Source organism: Cyclopterus lumpus, chromosome 12 (assembly GCF_009769545.1).
Source record: "Cyclopterus lumpus isolate fCycLum1 chromosome 12, fCycLum1.pri, whole genome shotgun sequence".
NCBI classification, from domain to species: Eukaryota; Metazoa; Chordata; class Actinopteri; order Perciformes; family Cyclopteridae; genus Cyclopterus; species Cyclopterus lumpus.
In genome coordinates, this window is record NC_046977.1 from 14442049 (window position 1) to 14468055 (window position 26007).

A 26007-nucleotide genomic window follows, 5' to 3' on the forward strand; every position below is an offset into this window, starting at 1 on the left:
GTCCCACTGGAATCTTTGTGGCGGTTCCGTTATCACATGAGCAAATGTACCATCCATGCATTCCCATGGAATTACATTACTGTTGTTCCAGCAGAATTCCACCTTTTAACATTCGATATTTCCATTGGAACCTGTGTGACTGGTCCATTTGAATCTCTGACGTAAAGCCTGCATGAAGGTTCTTCAGAATCTGGGTGAAGGATCCATTGGTGTTTCAGCAAAGGTTACAGTGGAATCTCAGTAAACACATCTTTTTGACTCCAAGTGAAGCTGTGTGGACCTACACGAAGGTTGCCCGGCATCAAACATGCGCAAAGTATCCGGTTATATGAAGCAATTTTCAAGTCCTCATGGTTTAGGAGTTAATTGCTGAATGAGTTCTGTCGGAAACCATCAAGACCTTTGTGGATATTGCTACAGATGTTCAGGGCAAAGATGACGGATAGCCAGCTGAATATCTTTTACAATCTACAGCTTCATTCAGAAGCTGGTTTTAAGGATCTGATTGATCACATGCTATCCTTGTTTAACAGCATGTTCATATCAAACACAATAGAATGATGTGGCAACCGAGTGTTGTGTTTTGTGTAGTGCTATACATTCAGCCAGAAGAGCAGTTATAGGCTACCATAATGCTTTAAGCTTTGTATCTTTTCACACTTTTTCTTTTGGAGGTTCAATAAGACCCAAACTCATCTGGAAGAAGCCAGACCCAGACGAGTTCCTTGATACTTTGTTGTATTTTAAACGTCCCCCTCTTTAAACCGATGAAGGTTGCATTGTGGAGTCTGGTCTTGCGTCGCTTTGGAAGACAATGAAGTACATGATGCTGAATACGAGTCTGGACCTTTCATGAGATGCACAGCTGGGTTATAGCTGCAGTCTTGTTGCATGAAGACGTGCCAGCGACAAGAACAACTAAATCCAAAAGCCCATCAGCATGGCAAAGCAAAGACTGAAACTAATGAACATGTTGCTCTTGGTCCATTATTACCCCCCCCCCGCCCGCCTGAGAATGGTGTTCAGTTCAATGACTCGTGATGGAGCTGCACTTCCAGTGGAAATTGCCAGAGAACCTGTTCACATCCATCGGGGTCACATCACTAAAGTTACAAGTTTTAGCCTGCTGATTTACGTTTGATCTGAAAGAATCCAGACAGGGCACAGATATATCACAATCCCCAAGATCCACACAAATAGAATAATTAGAAATAAAACTCTTCACTTGGAGTTCAGTCTAGCTCACCATCATCTTTCCTTCATGTAGCACAACTCGGCTCAGTTCAGTTTGGTTTTAGTGCTGCAATGTCAAAAAATCCCCAAATGACACTAAAAGCAAACTCCAAACACAAGAACCACAAAAATGTGGATCGTCCATCTTAGATCCATATACACTTGGCTTCTTTGTCCGTAGAAAGTGCTAAGCCGTTCTAGGTCCAACAGCAAGTCTTTTCGTCAACTCCTAGGTCCATATATGTATGTTCATATGTGTGCATTTGCGTGTGTGTGCATGCCTGTACATATCCATCAGATTTTTACAGTAGAATTGGTGTTGTTCATATGGACTCTCATCTCCTGAATACTAGTGATGATCTTTTTTTGATGTCCAGCAAGGTTCACTCCAACTCTTCGCAAATCCCTGAAAAACAGCAGAGAAACAACAACAGGCCCAATATTAACAAGCAGTGTGCTAACAATTAAAGAAATATATGATGCAAGTGATAAAAGACAAACAAACACTGTACTTAAAAATGTTTCCTTTAAAAAGGTTTATTTACAATGTTTCAGACAACTTGCATTTTGATGCCATTTTTATGGACGTTTTAGTGCTTTGTTTTTGCAATTAAGAGACTCAATATATTATATTCTCACAAGGTTTAGTTGTAGACATCCAGATAAAAGCAATTTAAAAATATGTCATTAGGCCGATATGGTTGTTTCTAGATGGTCCTTGAGTTATAAGTCATACTTATATTCTGTAGCTCTATCTATCTTTATAGACTGCAACGGGTGCAGGCTTTTTAGAACTTTATAGCATTCTTGCAACCTCGTACTAAATCCTGCATCCTCATTCCACCAGTTTCAACCTTCACAACATTTCGCGGCAAGTAGAAATGAAAGATGAGTTGTTTTTGTACGTGCTGCATTGAGCATTTGATAGTTGCCATTCGAGTCTGGATCATGTCCATTTTTTTTTACTTGAAGGATTATATAAATGATCCTTATATAAAGTGAGGACAATGAGGACGGTTTCTTGATGTTTGCGAGTGTGTGGAAGTGGCCTTACTCTGATGTCATCTGAGTCACTGTCTCCAGTGAAGAGTACCCTCCTTCCATGAAGAGCTCAGTGTAACGGCCCATCTTGATGGAGTCGAGCCACTCCCCCACGGTCTGGCTCAGGGGGCTGCAGTTCCCTTCTACACTGGCATGCTCCACTAACAGGTTGGAAACCCTGGGACAGATGAGGTGGAAAGAAAGAGTAGTCACCAAATAAAAGGACAAAAGTAGAAGAAATATTAAGGGCTACATTTTGAAGCCCGGGGCTGAGCTTAAAGGCCGAGACAGTCACCAGCGAGGCTTCGTTATGATATTCATGCATCATCACGCAAAGCTGAAAATGTTATCCACTCAAAACTCTTTGTCATTCAGCTCACTCTCCACACTTTTAAACAAGCTAACATTATTCTCCACGCTGTAGCTAGAACAAGAGTGTTATGTGGAACAAGGACTAGGGTCCCTTTAATCTGGCTAACTGTCATATGTTATTGCATGGGCCATTAGATATGCCACTGATTTATTAACCGTATTCGTGCATGTCTTTGTAACTGTGTGTGTGTGTGTGTGTGTGTGTGTGTGTGTAAGTGGAAAACAGACAGATTTCACATTCATTTCATTAAAGAAAATCAGGTAATGATGGCGTCTGACTAAATCTCTGTTTCTTAACGCTTATAGCCGTTTCATGCCATTATACACTAATGCAATGCATGTGCATGGTGAGGAAATACTAATTGAATATTCAAATGTTACGATAATCAAAAGATACCCCCACTGAATACAATTCAGACTAATGTGTGGTTTCGGGAAAATCGAGCCACTTTCATTTATTGCTCTCGTCTACTTTGCAGACGTGCAGCAGTTATCTAGTCTGTCCATCCTGATTTAATTACGCAGCTACACAAGATTTCAGTACAACTCCGTTTCTATTTCATCTGAATAGCCTATTAGCTTGCAGAGCTGGGTTTAAGTCCCTTAAGAATGATTAGGTCAAGTAAAACAAGATGAAAATAATATATGTAATAACTGGCATGTATCTCTTCCTGAAAGAAAGTAAACACACGATTACATTTGGTAGCCTTTTATGAGCAGCGGGTGTGAAAATCAAACCCTAAAGTATTGGAATACGTTAACATTTTGAAAAGAAAGGATATCTTCATATTCATATATCAGTTGTCCATCGACTGCTTAAACCATACAATATATATGTTTGTGTTAGCATGGAGTATAAAAAAAACAAAACAACAACACTAAATTCTTAAAAGGGACTTTCTTAAAAAGAAAATGCACCATCAACTCATACCTGTGTGAGGAGTTGACCAGTTTTTTTAACGAGCTGGGATTGCGAATGAGTTTGTCCAGCAGACAGACAATCTCATCAAACTTGGGGCGGCTGCTGCGCTCTCGCTGCCAACAGTCCATCATTAGGTGGTAGAGAGCCTCAGGGCAGTCCATAGGACCCGGCAACCTATAGCTCTCCTCCACTGCCTTTATCACCTGCAGACAGACAGACGGGGGTGGACAAAGACAGAGGGAGGTTGAGATCGGCTAAGAAATGAGTTACCTTCATTTGGATGTTGAGAAAAGGAGTAAGATGGAGTGAGATGAAGTGAGAGAGTAACACCCAGTCGTCCACAGCAGTGAAACCTCCCATCCAAAGGATGACTTGGACTTCTTTAAAAAAAGGTACCGTTTGTAATGTCTAGAACATTAACAGAGCAGCAAAGAACTATTGTAGAAGTTGCTTCTTGACATAGCCAAGAAGCATTGAGAAGCAATTGAAATGCTCCCCAATCTTGTATGTAGCACCTTTAGCTTTAACTTTCAATGTACAGCAATCTCCAGCCATCATCTCCCATCCAGATGTCAAAAGGTCATCATTGTCCTCATTCAGAAATGTTATGTGGAAAGCTGATCACCAGCTGATTTATCCTGAGCATTAAACAGTTTGATGGCATGAGCGACAAAAACAATTTATCACCCGGTTAAACTCCAGAATCTAAGGTGTGCAGTTCATTTTAAATTATGCTGATCAGTTTTTAGATTTGTTCAAAAAGACTCCGCACAGTAAACAATGACGACCAGCTGTCTAATGTGTATTTTTAAGACGGAGTAATGAGGCAATAGACCGAGAAAAAAAAAAAAAAAAAAAAGGGTTGGGAAAGAGAGACGGCAAATGTGCGACATCTACTGCGTGGACAAAGTCCGAAGTCCAAAGTCTGAAGAGGAAGAAGACTCCCTCCCACGGAATGGAGAGGACACGACTTGTCTGACGCCTGAACATGCAATTACTGCTTCACAGCGCAACTGCGATAAACTTCAGCAGAAGTAATGTCTCACTTCCAAATCTCCGGAGCAAATCTCCAGAACCCAAAGGTTTGCTCCGGGGATGCTCCTGCTCTCTATCCGACCCCGCACTCAAACCTCCATGAAGGTAGCGCGCAACAACGAACCCCCCCCTGCGAGGATCGACAAAGCAATACATCATAAAAAACACAATTTGTGCATTTGTTACGCTGCACGGCCCAGTTAATCATTTCCGCAAGTAACAAGACGCAGCACTGAATCACAGAAATGTTTTTTTGGGGGGATGGGGGGCGGGTGGATTGAATTAGATGATTATTAAATAAACCCCGACTCTCTCCTTAGACCCTGCAGTGGAAAGCAGTCTGAAAGCAGCCTAGTTCTGCCAGTGCTAGACACTGGAGGGAATGGATTTGTCAGACAGCCTTTGCTTGTGTCAAACGCACACAAAACACAAGACGTGAAGGCACCCTCAATACACGTGCGCGCCTGAAAGCGCACGTACGCTCGCAAAAAAGCACCCAAGAGTGGAGCGCGGCATCGAGTCATTGCCGCGCGCCGGAGGGGAACGACACGCGGCCGACCGGCAGCGAGGAAAGATCAGAGGAGGGGAAATGAGAGGCCGAGGTGGGCGAAAGAAAGAGAGCAGGAAAGGAGACGATACCGACAGGGTTTGCATTTTGGAGAGACAAACGGGAGCACGAGAGGAAGCGGTGAGGAGGCAAAGAGGGAGAGAAATGGGAAACAGAAGGAGGGAGCTTAGAGAAAGAGGAGTGCGAGAAGCCTGCACTTCCTGGCACAGATCAGAGAAAATCCAGCATAACGCTTTCAATTAAACATCAAACGTCTTCTTCTCTCCTCTCATCCTCCCCACACCCTCCCTCTCCAGACTTCTCTGAGACAGACAGCCTAATAACCAAAAGGAGGGAAGGAGGGCTCTGAAGCAGGGGGTGAAGAGGTCACTTGAGGGCTGTGCGCACATATGTTCGCCTGCGTGCGTCTGAGGCAAATGGGACATTCCCATCGGCGTGTGACGCGATGGCAGGTCTCATTAAAATGGCCTCTGCAGGATAATGTAGGTGCTGGCCGCTCCTCCTCTTTTCCCACACACACACACACACACACACACACACACACACACACGCACACGCACACACGCTTCGTTCTCTCCTCTCTGAAAATGTCTGTGTTTTGTTTACAAGTGTTCTAAAAACCTCCGGCCTACTGTGAGATGTACAGATAGCCTCAGTGAGTGTTCAGTCTATGCTCCCTGCCATGGTTTTTCTGCTTAGCGCTGCGTATTCACCTGTTTCACTCTTTTGCTTACGCATGCCTTTTGGCTACATCCCGCAATGTCTCTGTGTGTGTTTCCATTGAAGCTATTCATTCCCATTGTCCACAATTTGCAGTAGTAGATTCGGAACAATAGGTCCATGCACAGCTTTCCTTATTCCAACCTCCATTCAGCCTCCAGACAGGAACAATTTATGTTTCACATTTTTGTATTTTTCTCCTTTTACGTCTTCATCGCAGTCTCATACACAAGTCCCACGTTCTTTTTGCTCTAAAACAGTAGAATATTTACAAAATAAATGGATTATTGATAAATATGAAACCAATATCAATATACATGTAATCAGAAATCTAGCATGATTAAGATATGAAGCAACCCTAAGGTCAAAGAAAGACTGTCACAATTTGAGTTCAAAATGCATTCTTGACCTTTGAACTTGCAGGTGAAACAGTTTCTCAACTGCTGCTTACAAGTTCCTTCAAGCTAAAAGTTTGGACATTTTGGAAATACGCCTATTTTCTTTCTGGCGGAGAGATAGATGAGAAGATCGGTACCTGATGAGAAGGAGACTGCTAGCTCGGCTTTGTCAAATGGTAACAAATGTAAAAGTCACTAATTATCCTGAATTTTTCTTTGGCTCTGTTGCCAGACAATCATACTCCAGGAAGTTATTGGATGTGGCCACGAAATACTCCGCCACATAACCACCTGTAAATCAGTAAATTGTCAAGAAATAGCCAAGATGTATGGTTATTATTAAATAAAACAGAATAAATATCATTCCATGGCAAACTCCACCTGCTGACGAAGATCATGCGACATTATTGAAAGCACCAGAACAACTACTAAATGGACCTCGAGTTGAGATTGTTTTGCCAGTCGTTCTAGCCAACGCACGGCTGCTGTACGATCCGGCTTCCTCTGCATGACCCAAAAGGTCAAAAACATACCTTCCACTTCAAAACAGGACAAATCCAAACTTACAAAATGCATACAGCGTGTGCACACACGGTTTCCAAGACGACGTCAAACTTACATCTTGATTGGACATCTCCCAGTATGGCCTCTCTCCGTATGACATCACTTCCCACATGACAATCCCGTAACTCCACACGTCGCTGGCCGAGGTGAACTTCCTGTAGGCGATGGCCTCCGGAGCCGTCCAGCGAATAGGAATCTTCCCGCCCTGTGACAACATACAAGAACTTTCACAACAGAGTGCAAACACCTGGTTGGATTAAAAAAAAAAAAAAAAAAGGTAACCGAGCTTCGAATTGGGACTTTAATTAGTTGTGGTGCTGAACATAAATAAGACAACAGCTTAGTGCCACACTTGTACAAATGACCCTCGGTGTATAAATACATCAGCAGGCATTCAAAAACTAAGAACAGACCTTAATTGAGACACTTGTGCCGCATGTGGTCCAACTTACAATTACACTAATGAACAAGTTCACCGTACAGAGTTTCATTTCCTTGAACAAAGCCCCTGTCCTAACTGTTGGGGGGCTCGGCGTTCCTCTGCTCGTTTTCCTCATCTTCATTATCGCGCCTTCGCCGCAAAGATAGAACAGTTCACAGGACGACCGCTGAGTTCCAGAGGAAAATGTGTTTGTCGGCTGATGAGCAGTGAAATTAGCTCGATGCAGTATTGATGAACACAGCAGCGGGACGTGTCATGGTCTGATTATTTTAAGGGTGTCAATTATGTTATTCTCACTGCTGTCAGAGAGGGAGGGAGAAGGAGAAAGAGAAAGAGAAAGAGAGAAAGAGAGAGAAGAGATGGAGCCTGGCAGTGAGAGGTGAGTGACAGGATTCTTGGCACTAAGGCAGCAAGACTCGGTGCTAATTGAGTGTTGCGGAGACTGAGCGGAGTACTAATTGGTCCTCTTCCTGCAGGAAGCAGCCAGTCTCTGGCTGACAGGACGCCACTCAGACCGGGGCACACAGCTTAATTTAAAACCTGCTGCCGTCTGTAAGTGTGCGTGCGTGCGTGCGTGCACAGGTGTATGCGTGTGTATTCGGTTTGAGCGAGTCTCTTACATAAGAGTTCTCAACTAAATCCAAAGTTTGATGTAACACAATATGACACACACACACAAACACACACACAAATGTCCTCAAAGACAGTGTGCCCTCTAGTTTATGTTTCCTCTTTCTCTCTCTCTCAGTGGTGCTGAAACAACAAGAACATTTCTGCGGCTTTTATCCGGTTTTATGTCATTTTAAATCATATCTTTGAGCATTTTGCAGATGTCACCTTGGGGGCCAGGAAATTGTGAGCCTCGATTACTTGACAATTAAAAAAAAAAAAGAAAAGAAAAAAAAAAAAGGAGAAAATAGTTGCAGTACATCTATAAAAAAAGACCAATCTTACCCGTGTGGTGTACGCCGCCTCCGGGTCATCTTCCAGGACTCGGGACAGGCCGAAATCAGACACTTTAGACACAAGGTTACTGTTGACCAGGATGTTACGAGCTGCGAGGTCCCGGTGGACGTAGCCCATGTCGGACAGGTATCTGCATTTAGCAACACAAATGGGAGGATTAAATCTAACCACGGAGCCCTAATGACGTGTACTGTGATAGATCGTTTGTTCGCGTCTCTGTGTACCTCATTCCAGACGCAATGCCACGCAGCATACCGACCAGCTGGATGACGGTAAACTGACCATCGTTTTTCTGAAGAAAATGAAGGGACACACAAAGAAAAAGACATGTCAATATTTAGCTCTATGAGAACTGGTGAACAGACAACATTCAGAGGGGGTGTAGGAAAAAAAAAAAGAAAAGGGAAAATATCACATGACATTTAAAATCAACAATGTGGCAAATACACTTACACTAAATCGTGTATGACTTGGTTAACCGCCAGCCAGTCCACTCCAATATAAATGCTGTTGAAACTGGATGCTGTGTATGCACTTTCAGTTACGTAGCATGTAGCCAACGCAGTGCTCCTCCAAATCCAAAGTGTCTTCACTGCATTGGATTTCTGCATCATATGTTTATGCTCTAGTTCTGTAACGCTCATTGAGTTCTCGCCTGGTTTGATATTAAAAAAAAAACTAGAAAAATGCAATGAATCAATGTGCTTCAATTTCTTTCTGCGTGTAGACTGCAAAACCAGGTCGACCTGCACAATTATATAAAGAGGCGGAAGATAGAGGACGCGTATGACCTCTGCATTGTAAAATGATAGCTCAGCATTCTGTTAACGGCAGCTTGCGAGTTACCTTGTAGCATGAAAGCCATTAATGCCACAATTACTGCAAGTTATAGTACCACTGCACATCCAACTTGAACTCAGTTTTATGTCGGTGCTTCTCCTTCCTGGAAATATAAATTCCAAATAATTTATCTCTAAAAAAAAACAAATTTCCTTCATGTTATGGCAACGGTGATAGCCGTTTGGTATCACCTGTGCACTTTTGAACCCCCAAACTATGATTAAGGCTTCCTCTAATCCTGTAGAGAGATGTGAGCCGCCCTGCACTCAGAGTCACACCACGTTTTATGAAACCAGTGCCTACAGACACCAGCCGAGACTCGTCTCCCTCGAGCGAGCCACGGCCACATTCTTGTTCCTCACTTTCGAGCCCCGGTTTAACCTTCTCTCGTGGGACCTTTAAAACTCCACGCCCAAGGTTGACAATTAGCTCTTTTTAATAACCAAGGAAGAATGATGATGGGGCAAAGAACTTTTTTTTTTGCCAAGGACAGAATGAGTTCTCTCTCTACCTATGCCACTGATTTACTCAAAAATACCTTAAAAAAAAAAAAAAAGGTCTTTAAAATCGCAGATCCACAGATAAGGTATCTCGTCAAAACCAGTGACATTACCCACATTGAAACTCAAGTTTTGTCAGAGCATCGGGTGTGTCATGCTAGATGCAGCTAATGCAGCTTTGGGCCGCAGAGGTCAGGCTCCCTTCCTTCTAACTCGCCACACAACTCATACATATATTTATCACAGTATGTACGACATGTTTTCTGGTAATTCAATGAGTCTAAATAACGGCATGATAACGCCATCCATCCATCCATCCACAGCAGCAGCAGAACCATCCCACTTCCATCTGAAATGAGCTGTTGAGCTAAATATGAGAGTTATGAGCCTTGTGCTGCATTGTCCAAAGCTGTGACCCTTAATCCTGGAGCCAGTCCAGCCCCTGCTTCTCTCATGGCCTGTGTCATTTCCATCCAGCCTCAGTGCACCAGCCATCCATGTAATTACTTCACAGGGTTGTCCGGCTGCTCCGCCTGCTGGTCGCTCCTCTGCCTGCCTTTGCCATCCAGTAGCATCGCTCCCCGATGGGCAGCAGCTTCCACACTGACCACGGCCCTGCAGCACATCCTTCCTCTGTCCTTAGTCTCACGGCGTCCTCCCACTCTACACATTCCGGTTGAGGACATCTTTGTCCAGGTCTTTCCAGTCTGCATTGCCTTTCCAGCACCGCGCCACATTATTCTCACTTTTCCCAAATTTCCATAATCGCAGCCGTTTCCATCATGCAATCACGTGACCTTATTTCTCTCATCTCCAACCATTAGCCATCTGCTGCAGGAGTTTACCCTCTTTTTTTCCACAGGACTTAGCCTTGTCCGCCAACTGAGCATCTTGCCATTGCAACTAGTGAATAGACGTAAGTGCTCTGGAGAGGGATCACTTAACTCAGAGGTTTGCCAGCCTTCATTATAAGCCTAGCTTGTCCACTCAGTGAAGTCCAAATTGTCTAGACAATGCAGACGTGATTCCAGCCCCGAGTGCTCAGATGTCTTTCATATATTCTGGCAAAGTGATCTGTCTCGCAATCGGGCTAGTAAACATTTTTTTTTTAAATAATAGAGTAACTTCAAAGTCTGCACCATGTGGACCGGCCTCCTGCGAATATTCAGTGTAATTCATTGTCGTTTCCGAGAATCTCTGAGAGAAAGAATACTTACGCCGCCCTCAGCGTGTGACAAAGTAACTTTGCTTTCCCCTTGACACCTGCCAACGTCTTCACAGTCACACATTGTGCACAACAGAGGCTAATTCTTCCCAAAGACAGTCATGACTATCACATATTCTTCCCGACTTCATTTCTGCTTGAACGTGTAGAACGATGAGGTATTGAATTGGAATAATGATAGCTTTTGGTGGACATATTCTCCCACAGTTTAAAAACAGCTCTCATAAATGTATTTTCCTATCCAAAAGGATTAAATGTTTTTTTTTTTAATTTTTCACCCCTGTGATAATTGTCCTCCCAAATTGGCATATCAGCAAGTGGTGACTCTCCAGCCGTGCCCGTTTGCCAATTACCTCAGACACGGACCAACATGGATCTGTGTCTGAGAGCCGACGCCACTTCATTTTCATACATACACACACACACCACAAATATGCTGCGAAAACAATTCGTTTTAAAATTGATTCTTGAGAATCAGCGCTTTTCCATATACCCTTCTCATCTTTTCTTTCCCACCCCCCATAATCCTCCTCTTTATCCACTGTCTCCTTCCCATCACTCACTACCTTCTCCCTAGATTCCCCTCTCTTCACACACTTTGTCCCCCTGTGTCCTACCTTGAGGAAAGTGTCCAGTGATCCATTCTCCATGTATTCAGTGATGATCATCACCGGCTTGCCTGAGAAGCAAGATATGAGAAAACAACTTCACCACGAGAAGCACGGCACACATTCGTTTGTGTTCGTTTCGGATGATTCAGCTAGTCAGGATGACAATGTTGGAGCTTTCTGAACTATAATCACATTTCATTTAGTTATTACCATATTTATCACATAGATACATAAATAGTATGTCAGAGAAAAGGTCATTTCAAAAGTACAACTTAAAGTACAACTGAGCTTGGTGAACCACAGTTGGAGCTGTTGAAGCGCATCCAAACCTGACTGATGCAGAACAGCTGGGTCTGATGGATGAACCCCCCCCCCGACTAAGTACAGCTTATAAACGGAAGAAATCAGAGCAGAGTCTGACAAGTTTAGCTTGAGATTCCCAAATATGTACACAGTACAACCGTCATACGAGAAGTCGCAGTAATCTGCATTGGGACATATGTTCTAAATCCTGAAGAGGGATTCTTAGGCTCACAACCAAAAACCAAAGAGGACAAAGTCTGACTAGAAACAGACATGCTGGTGACTCACTCTTGGTCACCACGCCCTCCAGACGGATGATATTTGGATGGTTGAACTGGCCCATGATCGACGCCTCCCACAGGAAGTCGCGTCTCTGCTGCTCGGTGTAGCCCGCCTTCAAGGTCTTAATGGCAACCTGGATCTCTCTTTTCCCCGGCAGCCTCAGCGGTCCGCTGCACACCTCGCCGAACTCCCCTGAGGAAAAGAGACAGAGCTTGACCGTGGCCTTAACATTTCAGCTGACCTTGATCTGCAACAACGAAACAAACCGTGTACAGCTGATGCATTTGTGTTCTTCTTCTGTTATTTAAAACCTCGACCAATTGAAATAATGCTCTCATGTTGCTCGGGATCAGAGTTGCAATACAAGCACATTTTGACACTCGGGCTCAGTTTTCTCCATCACAACAGATGGATACATAGAATCTAAATGAAGTGTCCAACTGAAGTTAAGCTGCCGCACAGCGACAACGCTTGTGAGGCTCACAAATGTTGCAAATAGTTTGTCAGCAGGACACAAACACCATTCATAGCCGTGCAAGCTGTCATCTTCTAGCAGTGCTTGGCTTAATTGAGTATGAGTGTAAGCATGCTTTTGTACAATGACGCGTTTTTTTCGCAGGTAGAAGAAAAGATTTAATACAGCCGGTCGGCTGTCTACGGGTCTGAAAAGTGAAGCCGATGTGACTTTTAAATGCATTCTCTCTCATGGCCATCCGACTCCTCTGGAGGCAAATATAAGTCTGGTTGTACAGAAGTCTGTGAGAAAATGACTCTACTGCTCGGTTGATTTATTCCCTCAGTAAACATTGTAAACATGAGTTTATGGTCTCATTCACTCGTTTCAAGTCTTCTTCAATACAGCGTGATGCTTATTTAGTAAAAGATGGCCCCATTCAGAGTCAAATGGACCATAAAGCAGGTTATGATTTAGGGCGTGGCTACCTTGTGATTGACAGGTTGCTACCACGATGTTGGAGTTGTCCGTGTTTTCATCTTAGAACTTTTCAGTTATAAATGAAAGTTGACATTTTGGTTGGCTTAAAATGCCCCATTCAGTGTCTGGTTTTACTTGGCTTTCTCTTCTTCTGGTTCCAAAAACCAAGATGGAGATGGCCGAACTATACAGTCTATGAAGACAGCATTGTTTAAATTCAGCCGTTACAGGATGAGTATTTTTACTAAAAGTATGCTTGACTCAAGAATTACCTCACTTCAGAATTAACCATAATACATTCTGCGCGACATTATTGTGGCTAAATCAGCCCTAAACTGCTGCTTAGAATAATAATTAGTGTCTCACACACACACACACACACACACACACACGCAGCGTTGACTCACCAGCTCCGATGATCCTCTCAATGGAGATGAACGAGACATCAATCTCTTGGGCAAATTCATGCACGGCCTGGTTAGGATCCTCATAGGTGAGGGGGTCAATGTAGGTCCGCACCCCCGGGAACTTTACTGCAGACACACATGCATGGCATCATTACCATTTAGATGTCGTTTACCATCACTAACATTCATTCAGGCTTGTATCCAGAATGTATGCATGCATAATATTAACTGAACAAAAGGCCATTGTAGGCAATATTGCTTTACAGCAATATTGACAACATGTTTTTGTCAATGCCGAGTAGCATCTTGATTTGTTCCTAAAAAAAATCTACAAAATGGTCTGAATTATTAAACGCACAATGCATTCCTTTTAATATTGTTATGGGTGTGATGTAGTACACGCTCCAATAGCCCTAATCGTTAGTCTACCTTTCATGAGAAGCTTTACTCCTACTCAAATCGACTGACAACAAAAAACTAAATAGAGAACACAATATAATGATTCATCCCTTTTAATTTACCCTGAAACAAGACACTCTTTAAGGCGCTTTTTGTAGGCATGATGAGTATCAATCAAGAATCAATGTAATCGTGATGGCAACAGTCATCCCTGAGCTCTCTGGCGCCGATGAACCCGTCATGGTCGGCTACCGATGCCAGCAGGATGCGATGCCAACAAATGTGGCCAAATATATTAAGCTGTCACGGCCTATAAATCATCGTAGCTTTTGTGTGTCCTCTGCCAGCACGGCTGCCGTGGAGTTGGTCTGTAGCTGTGTCATTTAACGAATAGCTCCACGTACAAAACAAAAAATGGCCGCTGTCTGAACCCTCTACTGTACATGTAGTGGACAGTGTGGATGAACTTACGGAGACGGAATGAGTTTGGGTCTTTGTGAACTTACTGTGACCGTTGTGGAAGTGCATCTTCTCCTCTTCGGGATCCTGCTTGGCTTTACTGTAGCCACACCGCCTGAGAGGGAGCATCGGAGTCAATGTCATGCCACAGTATTGATATGTGCACGTGTAACGGCATTTCATTTTTGCTTTAAGATACATCTTAAATATATTTGCGTTAATGGTTTATACTGAGGACCTACAATGACAACACCTCAGTTCCAGTCAAACGTTTTCAATTCATAGTATAGGATAGCATAAAAATGCTGTACGCCCTTATACATTTTATCTGCTGTATATCTAAACAAAGAGGGAGCAGTGGCATTTACACACAGAAAAGGGTACCAGACAGAGATCCCAGTAAAGATACCATAAAAGACACATGAAAGCAAACACTTGGATCTAAGCTTTTTATTTCCTCCTACGTTCTGCTAACTTACATTTCAAGGTTTTAGAAGAGCATTGCTGAAAATGCTGGAAACTTACAGCCTTTTTAGACATTAGCAAAAGGATTGCAGTTTTCAAATAATACCATCTTCAAAGAAAGCCCCGATACATTCCTTCAGTCACTGCCTTGTGTCTGCTGACATATCATATCCTTCTCTCTTGCCTGTGTGTATCCCTGTAGAGACCAAAACCGGTATTATATTTGTTGTTGTTGTGCGAATGCGTATCCGTGTCTGGGTGTGAGCTCAAAAGCTTCCATATTTCAATATTTTGACAAGATAATCATAATCAGATAATCAGAGATGACCCAGATTAAAATTGACACGCGAACGCATGGCAGTGACCGAGCGGACACAGAGACTCACATTAAAAATGTTATACTTTCAGTGGGAAATGCATTGATCCACTTTATTGGACTTGTAAAACCTGAATGTTTTAGATGCACAAAAAGCCCACAACACACAAGGGGTCATGTCCACAGGACAGCCAGGCTTGACTGGAGGGGTTTGGTGCACACAGCTGGATAGTCTGGGGGAGGGGAGTCTGTCTGTGTGCGTGTGTGTGTGTGTGTGTGTCTGTGTGTGTGTGCCCGAGGCTGCTTATTTTGCCAGATCTGTTGAGTCAAGGGGTTTGGGCACGCTCATGCCCAGCCGGCCCTCCAACTTCCTACATGTGTGCGTCTGTGTGTTAACCCATGCGTACAGCACACGCATGCGCGTGCATGCGCGTCTGTGTACACATGTGCGCTGCGTCTACATGTAGTCTGGAGGGTCAGTCAGGCAGAGGGGAGGAGGGGGGGGGAGGGGGATACAGTGGTTAGAGGGGGTTGCGGCGCTTGTGTTCCAAATCCATCGCTGGAAAATTTTGCATTCCTCCATCTCTCCTCCCCCACACGAAAACCAGAGCGATCCTCATCCCCGTTTAGGCTGGACCCGAAATCACCGCTGTTTCCTTCCTGATTTGCTCTTTAATCCTTGAACTTCACCAGAGCCCCCACTGTCTCTCCATCCGATCGTTCTGTCCGGCAACTGCATGAATTTATTCTGCGGCCCTCGTAAAACTGCCCTCAGCCGTATTAATTATGGTTCAGCAAAAGCGTTTGGACGTAATGGTTAATTAACTTAACTAGATACACCTCACAGTAGAATGTGGTTTGCAAAGATGGAGTTTAATTAACTTTTGCAGGACAAATAAAAGACTTTTGAGGGTCTGTGATGGTCATATGAGAACAGCGGGCTGAATACATTTACTTTTGCATGCGTTTGAAAGCATCCCTTGTATTTGCATTTATGCATCTAGTGCGTGTGCATGTGTGAAAAGGACATCATACAATTGGTGGTACCAATTACAAGACACCATAAAGTGAAGGTCATGTGAGAGCGGAGGCTTGCAGATCCAACATTAATGCAGTGTGTAACGTAAGGAGTGCTAAACGCTGCTGTAAAATCTGAGTTGTGACAAAAGATTCCACTGGATTGTGCGCATCGTCGCTGAAGCCATAACCTAAAACCCTTAATCCTCCTGACCCATTACGAATCTCTAACCTCAGGCCATGCATCTAATCCCATAGTGCTGCACTGCAACACAACAATATCTGGGTCACAAATTAAATTTGATATTGCTCATTTTTGCTCGTCAGCAATAGGACAGAGGAGGACAAGTGGATATCCTCTGACTGAGCCAACATTTATCCACAGGTTCATAAACGCTCATGACCGCTGTGCCTTACAAAAGGATAATAACTGTATTCACAGGTTTCACACTGAGCAGCCTCTTTCATCAGAATGAATAAATTGCATTCTGTGCTTGGAACATGTATTCGCCATTATTCCCCTGAAGTGAGCAACGTATTATTCTCATCGTCCAAAAATGTGACCTGCTCCAAAGATGAGAGGATGAGGGGTGTCACTGCAGACATGTAGGAGAGCATTTAAATGTCACATATTGTATAAAGTGAAATGTCCATGTCTTTTTTTGATTATTAAGCAGTTATAGGCAGTATATACTTATTGTGAAAGTATCAAAACGCCCAATTCAAAGAAAACTGCCAGTGTTAAGAAACTGTGCCTTTAAAGGAGCCGCCGGGACTTCCATAAGGTCACCAGGAGAAGTGCTGCTGAACTCTGTTGACACACACACACACACACACACACACACACACACGCACACACACAGAGCTAGAGGGAGAGAAAAATAGCGAAAAGAAGAGAGAGAAAAAGTGAGAGAAAGAGAGAGACCCCTGCTGTAGTGATGCCGAGAAGATGGCGATTGTGCAGATGAGGAAGACCGGAAGCGTTGAGGATTCAGAGGGAACTGGGCTTGTTTTGGGAGGCGGGCTTAATTAAAAAGACAGGCGCTAAAACAGAGCGCTTCAACTCAGGGGAGGGAATATGCAGGCATATGCAGATACTGAGAGAAATTAATAAAAAAAAGAAAAAGTTTTACAATAAAAAGCATGTAGACACGTTCTAGGAGAAAACCAAAAGACAAGCATGAACCTGACATTGAGCGTGGTGGGTCTCCTTTAATGAGCTGCAGCTGTGCTAAGCACCCGAGTTCTCACAGCAGAAAAGGTGGCGAATGGACTTTTGGCATATAAATGGCATTTATAAAGCACCTTCCTAGCCTCACCACCACTCAACGCACTTTACAACGTTCACCCATTCCCACACATACTCAAACAGTGATGGCGGAGGGCCAGATGCCAACCTGCTCATCGGAGTCTAATCTAAACGCTCATCCACACGCGCTCACAGGACCGAAACCACCAATCTTGAGTTGACTGGATAAGCCACAGGCGCCCACTAGACAGATAAGGAAGACGTCTGCGGGCATATAACGCGAGTGCATGTGCTCACACCTGCACACAGAGATCATGGTTCCCTGGTTGCGTCCGTGTTCCTCCAGGTGTGTATTTAGGACTCACCGTCCACTGAGCAGGAATCCAGCGACGACCGCCAGGAGGACCAGAGCCAACGTGATGGCCACCGCGACTATTGAAGCTTGAGCACGCTCACTGGTCGCAGTTACTGCCAAAGGAAGGGGCGGGATTAGACACAAGTAGCACACACACACACACACACACACACACACACACACACACACACACGCACACACACACACAAAAGCCCAACTGCCACCTGGTGGGAGTCATGTACATGTTGAACTTGTATTCTCTCTCTCTGGTGTACTCACAGTAAGGGCTGGTCTGGAATTCAAAACGTCGACTGAATGCGCCGTAGCCTGCTGAGGTCCTGGCTCGCACCTGGAATGCAGCAAATGCAAATATATAAATCACATAGACAGTCAAAACTGTTTTTATTCCCATGTGTCACACATTTGACATCTTTTTAATTGCTTATTTACCTCTTCTCGTCTCAGACTAAAGTGTTTTTTTTTGTCCTCACATTATTCATCAATGCCTTTTTCTATTTATTAGTTTAGTTTTAACCCATGTTTGACCTGAAAGATGTAGACTGATGAGGGCTTCAGGCCTTCCACCACCATCTCGGTCTCCTTGGATTTTATAATGGTGTAGCTGGAGTCCTGTTCCTGTGGGAGAAACGGAGGAGGGTTGATGGTTTGATGTTGGTGCAGATATTAAACATTTCGAGTCTTCTTGCCCCATTCTTTAGCACATTTGTTGGGCTAAGCTACTGGGGATGCACCGATATTAAACTCATTAAAATCGCTGGATCAGATATAGGGGTCCACCTATCCACCTATATTTTTTGATTTTCTGTTTATCGTTTGGACCACAAGTGTCGCTGCATTAAAAAGGTTGACAATTTAATTATAATCCCCGTTGGATTCTTTATCAGGTTGCTGGTGTACGATTCATACTTTTTTTTGTGTTCATTTTGCTTTACAAAGTTAGGAGAGCAATGTTTACGTCAAGCCTGCTGTGCCCTTACACATAAAAGAAGGATCTCAGTCACTTCCACGCGGTGAGGCATACGGCATATTAAATCAAACCCTGGCATCAGACCAGTACTCGGTACAAAGCCCCGGTATCGGTATCTTGACTGAAAAAGGCCGATCTTTCCTTCCTTTAAGCTATAGTAGTACGTGTGTGAGTGCTAGTGTGTAAGTGTGTGTGTGTCTAAGTATCAGTTTCTGAACTGTAACCACATCAGGTTTAAAAACACAGCTAAATGCCCCCTCCATTAGCCAGAAGCCATTAGCTAACCACTGACCACAAACCCTGCTCTGCTCTCCTGTATACCTTTATTCTGACCTTCCCAGAAAAGACGACAACAGACGACTAAAGAGAGAAAAGAGGAAGGGCACAGGAACAATGATCTGTATAGAAGTATCAAATTCCTGCCTCTACCCAAATCCAACTTGAAAATAAAGAGGGGAAATAAAAAACCACACACAGCTATCGCCCAGTCAAATGAAAGTCTTTTCAGGGCCACTTAAGAATAATAAAAGACACTTCAAGCTAAATTGAATGTATATTCAGTTGCATTTCTGAGGGCAATTTGAACAATCTTTGTCAACACGTTTCCAGCAATTTAACACGTTGAATGTGTGGCGCACGGCACTGTTATGAGGCAAAACTCCATTGGCGACAGGGGTCATTGAGGCTTAACGGATGCAATCTAGACTTAATGTTAAAGTCAAAAGGTACTACGAGGAAGGTGAAGTTTTAATAATAAAGCTAAATTGTTATGAGTATATGATGAACATAATACATGCAGTATACAAAATACACTTGTGCATACAATGCAATCGGTGTAAACTTCTGTATAATGTGATATTTAGAATAATACTCAGAAATCACAGGATGCCCAAGGCCAGCCAAAGAACAGAGACATGTAGCTTCATATAAGGAGCAAAATGATGTTTACCTTTTCAAAATACTTGATCTCGTACTCCAGGATGATGCCGTTGGGGCGGTCCGGCTCTGCCCAAGAAAGAGAGATGCTGCTCTTCCCTGTAATGCCTTTTCTCACCACACTCACCGGGGACGGTGCTGCAAACACACACACAAGATAAAAAAGACACAATACAATTTCAGGAACAGTAGTACAAATCCAACCGTTTAATATGGAGCAAGTTTGTTTATTTTTGGTCCAGTTTTCAACACGACATCCTAATAAACACAAGAGAAACTGTGCCAGCGTTGTAAAACCGGCTGGGTGCCATCAGCCTCCATAAGACATCCCTCTTTTGAAGACACCTCATTCTTTGATGTTTACGTGCACAGAGCTAGTTGCAATGCTGGCTGCGACTGTTGTACGTTATGAAATATTAAAAACGGAAGATGAAACATCAAAGGACAAAATCATTAAAAAAAGACCCAAAATGATTTAAAACATGATGGTGAAAAGGGGGGGGGGGGGGGGGGGTGTTTACTATATTAGGAAGTACACGGTGTTGTACATCGGTCTTTGCTAATTCTGTCATGCTGCACATATTTTCCCCAGAGTTTCTTCTCATGAATTCACGTTTGTTAGTTACCAAAGTTCTTCCATGGTTATTTGGCGCAGTCCATTGAGCTTTATCACGACTACTGAGATTATTTCTGGTACCAAAGCAGCTTTGCCTCTGAAAGAAACAAACATTGTCTGCAATCTGGCAACAAGGTCCACCTGTGCCCAAGTCAACCATCCCTTAATATCTTGCTATTCAGTAGCTGCTGGCAGAGGAGCCCGTGAAGCCGACGATGACCCTACACATCTGGCACACAGCTTTTAGTGGTCCATGTTTGGCAGTCTGAAGATTACAGGAGAACACCTTCCCTTAGTTTGGGTTTGTGCAACATTTCATTTCCATTATAAGACTTTTGGTCATTTATTCTTTAAGTTCTGATGTCAAGTGAGCTCAGTCGTGTGTGTTCGCATCAATCGTCGAGCCATCCAGTTGTAACCTGAACTGTTGGCCCATCTCTCAGAGGGACAGTTGGAGACTCTCCGACACATAAAGAGCTTTTCACCAGGCAAAATGCTCCCTCAGGCAACATCCCGATAGTTAGTGTGTGTGCGTGCGGCTGTGTGCGGCTGTGTGCGGCTGTGTGTGTGCGTGTGCGTGCGTGCGTGCGCTTCTCCTGCAAATGCTAAACAGCATTTTGGTTTCAATAGCCTCAGCAGAACTCCGCAGGGAATAAATCATTGCTACAAACACAGTAACTGTATCCTGAGTGGATGGTCGCACAGAAGTGTTATCTGCAACATCTTAAAAGCCTGAAACCAGAGACCCAATCACACACACACACTCAACGCTTAAATGGTAGAAAGCCTGGGACGCGATGATGAGAGAGAGGGTTTCTCTTCCCAGCAGTTTAGCGGGTAACAATGCACCAAAATACAAGTTTAAATCCTCCGAAAATGGATGCAGATTGCCAGGCTACATTTAATTAAAATAGAATAGAGGGTCATGTGCAGATTGTACAGCCCACTGTTATACAAACTTTTGATATGGGGCTATAAAAATAAAGTTGCAAATTACATAATTTAATTTAATTGATATATATATATATATTATCAGAAAATAAAAATATATTATAAAAATGGCTTCTTTTGTCTAATGCAAAACCCAAATGTGTTTTGCAGTAATATGTAAATGAAATAAATTCCAGAAAGTCATTTCTATTCTCATTTTAGTTTAGGAAAGTGCCTAAACCCAATTCTGTGTATATTTGGAGCACATTTCCAAACAGATCCAATTATCACATAATTTCTGCTCGTTCCTTCTCAGCTCTAACCTTTCCTTTTCCCCAAATGTCAAACGGCACAGACGCACAACGTCCATATTTAACACCCGAGGCGGAATTTTTGTCAACAGCATTTACACAATGAGACAACTTTTAGTGCCACAACTCAGGTTTTAAAACACTCGATTGTTGAGTCTCAGTCGCATTCGAGAAACACAAGTGCAGAGAGAGAGCGAGCGAGAGAGAGAATAGGAGGTGCTGGAAGAGACGGCTGGGGTGCTAGAGAAGGAGGAGTGGGTGGAATACATGTTGACAAAAAGGGAAGAAAAGTGAGACATAGAGGGAGAGACCTGGTGAAAGCGTGTAGACAGGGCCCCAGCAACACTTTCAGAGGAAGACAGAGGAATCACACTCCCTTCCAGTGCCTGTTACATCTGCTAATGAGCGACTACAGTACGGCATCGCAGGCCACACGTTAAACTCTCAATGTCTGTCAAGCTATTTTCTGTTTTTCAAAATCGAGCCGAAGCTTCTAGTTCACCCAGGCACATGTGGGAAAAGCTATTCAGCGGACGAGTTCAACCCTCGAGTGCAACATCTCTGGCCTCAGATGAGAGCAACGTTATCACCGTGCAGAACATAAGCCTCTCAGACGGCTATCTGTCTGGAGCATCACCGAAATCAATACGGACCTTCAACTATCTGGTTTATTATCCTTTAACTACCCTCAGAGAATGACAGACAGAGAGACCCAGAGACAGAATGAACGCGTATGGCAGACAAAGAGAGAGATGGCTTTATTAAGGCTGCAAACCGAAGCTGCTCCCATCTATTTTTTTTTAAAATATATATTTGCAACTTAACCACCTGCCTGCTCAATCTCATACGTTTCATACAATTGCAACAGTGACAGTCATTTGGCGGCCTAGAAAGTGATCCGTCACACAACATATTGGTACATTTCAGTCAATCAGGAATTCATAAAAAAGTCATAACAGGAAGACGACTGGAAGTCCAGGGCCGTAACGTCTCCAGACCTCATTCCCCGTTTCTCTTCACGTATTTCCTGTTCATCTCTCTTCTGCCATCCGACTGATGAAGGCATAGTATGTTGAAAGGAATACTGATGGTGGAAGGCAATCTTATTATGAAGTGAAAAGTCAGAGATGTCATATGTTTAACATAACAAAAAGCATATTATACTCATAGGAAATGATATGAACCATGTGACCCCTGGCCGGCTTCTTTCCTACCCCTTCCTATAGCCTATCTCCTATCTCCTATGCTCTATTCTTCCAAATGTCTCATCTATCTTTGAAAACGTCTCCCAGTCCTTGTTTGTGAGAAAGAAAATACCTAAAATGACATTCCTGAATTTAAAAAGGGCTGCTGCTCCTGAGCCACACTTACTATACGCATACGTCAATAAACCTAATGAAGATTCTTGTCAAAGTACCAACACTCAAGTCGAAGTGTGACTCCACAGACGGATGTACATTTTTCCAAATGTACATGTGGTAACTGAGTCACTAAAAGTGATACATTTCCAACAAGTAGAGCTAAAATACTCACAAATTAGCAGTCTTTCAGTTTTAGTGCAAACACCCTCGCTATCCCACGACTTTTATATCCATTATATGACTAAAAACCAAAGTAAGACACACAGGCAGAGCCCCAGGATGTGCTCTTATTTATTTTTGTACCACCCACGAGGTAATGCATCACGATTCATTTGATTAATAGCCCACAACAGCACAAACAATGTATGGGAGCATTTAGTGTGCAGTTACCACGCAGCGCTCCCGCACTGTGAGCAAGATGAAAGAAAAAGGCATAATGGAGCCGAGCTACCGCGGGAACTCGTTACATGATCATCAAGCTTATCGGCCGACAAAAGACTGGATTGACATTTCCTCCTTGCGTAGAAGGAACTGTGTATTTATTACTGCCAATAAAAACCTTCACAGATTTATTCACACAAGGCACGAAGAATCACCTAAACTGTAGATGCTTAGAAACGTCCGTTTGGTGACCTAATAATGGTTGATAGTTGGCCACCTTATCAAAAATATGTATTGGTGTGAACGGAAACATCAAAGCAGTGCAACAAATATGAACTTTTTTAAAATCTGCAACAGCTTTCAGTGTTTTCTAAATGTGTCCACTCACTTAATGTCCACCCTCTTCTTTTTCCTTCTTTCCTCCTTGGCCCGCTCGACCTCCTTGTACTTCCTTTTTCTTTTACGGCTTCCTGCAATCTCACCTTTCCTTCGCCTTATCGCAACCTCGCTTCTTCCTCTACCCCCGTCCTGTTGTTCTGTCCTCCCCTCCTGCCTTTCACCTCTCCCCCTCACGAGTAACAACACTTTATTATTCAGCAGGTCTTCACAGGGACACTGTGAAATCACCTATTTCACGGATCCCTTATCGAGTGCGACACTTCCCACACATCAAACGGCAGATCCTCCGGCTCTTTACCTCCGTCTCCGTCTATCCGAGCCTACCCGGCCGGCGCCCCCGTCTCTCAGTACTTTGGTCTCGGTATCTCGATTTGGCCTTTTGCACCCTCGCGAGCTGAAGCGCAGTCCAAAAACACAGATGTTTACAATGCCGATCAAAGTCCTCATTGCGTATCTGTGGAACAGAGAGAGGCGAGGCAGGATGCTAAACTGATCATAACAATTAATGCTTCAGGATTACTGTGAACATGATTGTTCTGATTACTTTGGGGAATCTCTTGAGAGCGAGGAGGTCCTTTTAAAAGACCTCCTTTCAAAAAGACACCCAAATCCATATTTTCCCGATTGACTAGTTCTGTTTAGCAATCTTAATGGTTTCGGTGCCAGTTGCCTAGTTTTGGAGATATGGGCATGACCCATTACCACAGTGTTACCACAAGGTCTGTGGATTATGTTAACTGGCCGGGTCATGATTTCTTGAAAGAGACATTGCATTTGAGACATAGCCACAAGCCTAGCGCCATATTGTCCCATTATATTTGAGTCTCATAAAGTTACATCCGTACCTTGCGCTATATTACAAGCACACTTATTCTAAACCAAATTATGATTTTTTTTATTCCCCACTAAGGGGGTTTGTTGCCTTCACTTAACCGCAAAATATGATGAGTACAGACGAGTTCACAATGGAGGGTTTGGCCACCCCGACATCCCGGTTCGGGTGTGGTTTAATTAGGTGCAACAAAAAGCCTGGCAACATCCGTCAATAACGCTGGATGTGGTCAGTGGTGCAGTGCACAACAACCTTTCTACCACAACAGGTTCCGGTAATTAATGTTATTCTATTGATCGCGGCACAAACTCAGCGGTGCCAGTGACTGCTCCCTGAATTTATTGTGTTCCCAAATTAAAGAGAGTATATTTATCCAACATCGACAAGGAATGAAATGAAAACCACGCCCGAGCCGAGCCTGGACCACATCCACGCCAGAGAGCGGCACATTGTATCCGTCTGTGACTCAGCCAACCGTGTGTAATCTAATCTACTGTAATTCCTAATCTCTACATAGTCCAGTGACTGGCTAACTTTAATCTAGTAACTCCAATAAACTGAATGTGGATTCCGCAGTCTGGTGTAATCCACTCAGTCTGCCGACGGGCACAAAGACAACACAGTTCGAGGGCCCGCCAGTCCTCTCGACTGTCAGACAACCATCTGCCCCGTCTCATTCGCTCTCCTACTGCTGCCTACAGTTACTCGTCTGCCAACGGACCATTTGTTCAACAAACAGGAACAAACACGCTCTTTCAAAACGGTTCTTTTCTCTTGCCTTCCCTACAGATGGACTCCTTGGGAAGGAGAGCATTAGTCTCATATTTTTTTTTCTCATTTCATTACGCCAAGTGAAAGCCATTTCATTGCAAGCAAATGAAATAAACTTCACGGGCACATATCTCCCATGAACATAAAAAAAAAAAATGGTCTCCCAAAGCCCATATGAATTTGAATCTCCATTTTAAAAAAAAGGAAAGCCAGCAAAGCTTCCACTATTTACAGCTATGTGGAGTATTTGGACTCTTTCATTGTCTAATAGTAGAGTTGTCTTTTATGTTTGGCAATTGTGCTCACTTCAGTGTTATTGGTTTAGTGCCTTGCTCATACTTTATAGTCACACAGAATGTCTAAGATGCTCAGGCATTGCATTCATAGAATATTTCCTGCAGCTACAAGTGCAAAGATGTCTTTCTTTGCTCATAGTTGATGAGTGAAAGTATTTCCCGGCCTAAAATAAACATGCAAATTTGCCTATCATCAGCCGGATTCATCATTTCTTACAGGCATGCAGAAACCCCCCCGCCCCCACCTGCTCCAACACAAGACACTCAGCCTGCAAATCAAGAGCTTTCATTATGCCCCCGATTCCTGCAAAGATTATTGATGGAATGCGCCGCCTAATTGAGGGGACCAAGCTGACAAATCTAAATGCAAAAAAAATACAAATAAATAGCTTTCCACTGTGCAATGTTCCCTCATTCTCTGCAAGGATGGCGCATGAAACAAAAGTAACACAGCGACAGATTTGTTGGAAAAATACTGTGATCATTTGATCATCTGGTGTCTTTGTTACCAAAGATATTTGCGGCAGGAATCCAACTTGCAGGTTGGTCTGTGGAAGTCTCAA

General features: G+C 43.5%; 1 protein-coding gene across 1 annotated transcript in view; it reads right to left on the minus strand.

Moving 5' to 3' along the window:
- Nucleotides 1-1527: 1527 nt before the first annotated feature.
- LOC117740257 (ephrin type-A receptor 5) overlaps nt 1528-26007 on the minus strand; it is a 45667-nt gene continuing 21187 nt past the window's right edge. The window contains exons 5-18 of the mRNA XM_034546521.1: nt 19561-19685; nt 18170-18259; nt 17903-17972; nt 17634-17736; nt 14269-14336; nt 13364-13489; nt 12029-12214; nt 11444-11505; nt 8486-8553; nt 8250-8391; nt 6909-7058; nt 3578-3771; nt 2288-2452; nt 1528-1639 (exon numbers count right to left, since the gene is read on the minus strand). Coding sequence (XP_034402412.1) covers nt 1528-1639; nt 2288-2452; nt 3578-3771; nt 6909-7058; nt 8250-8391; nt 8486-8553; nt 11444-11505; nt 12029-12214; nt 13364-13489; nt 14269-14336; nt 17634-17736; nt 17903-17972; nt 18170-18259; nt 19561-19685 — 1661 coding nt within the window. The remainder of the gene's footprint in view (nt 1640-2287; nt 2453-3577; nt 3772-6908; nt 7059-8249; nt 8392-8485; nt 8554-11443; nt 11506-12028; nt 12215-13363; nt 13490-14268; nt 14337-17633; nt 17737-17902; nt 17973-18169; nt 18260-19560; nt 19686-26007) is intronic.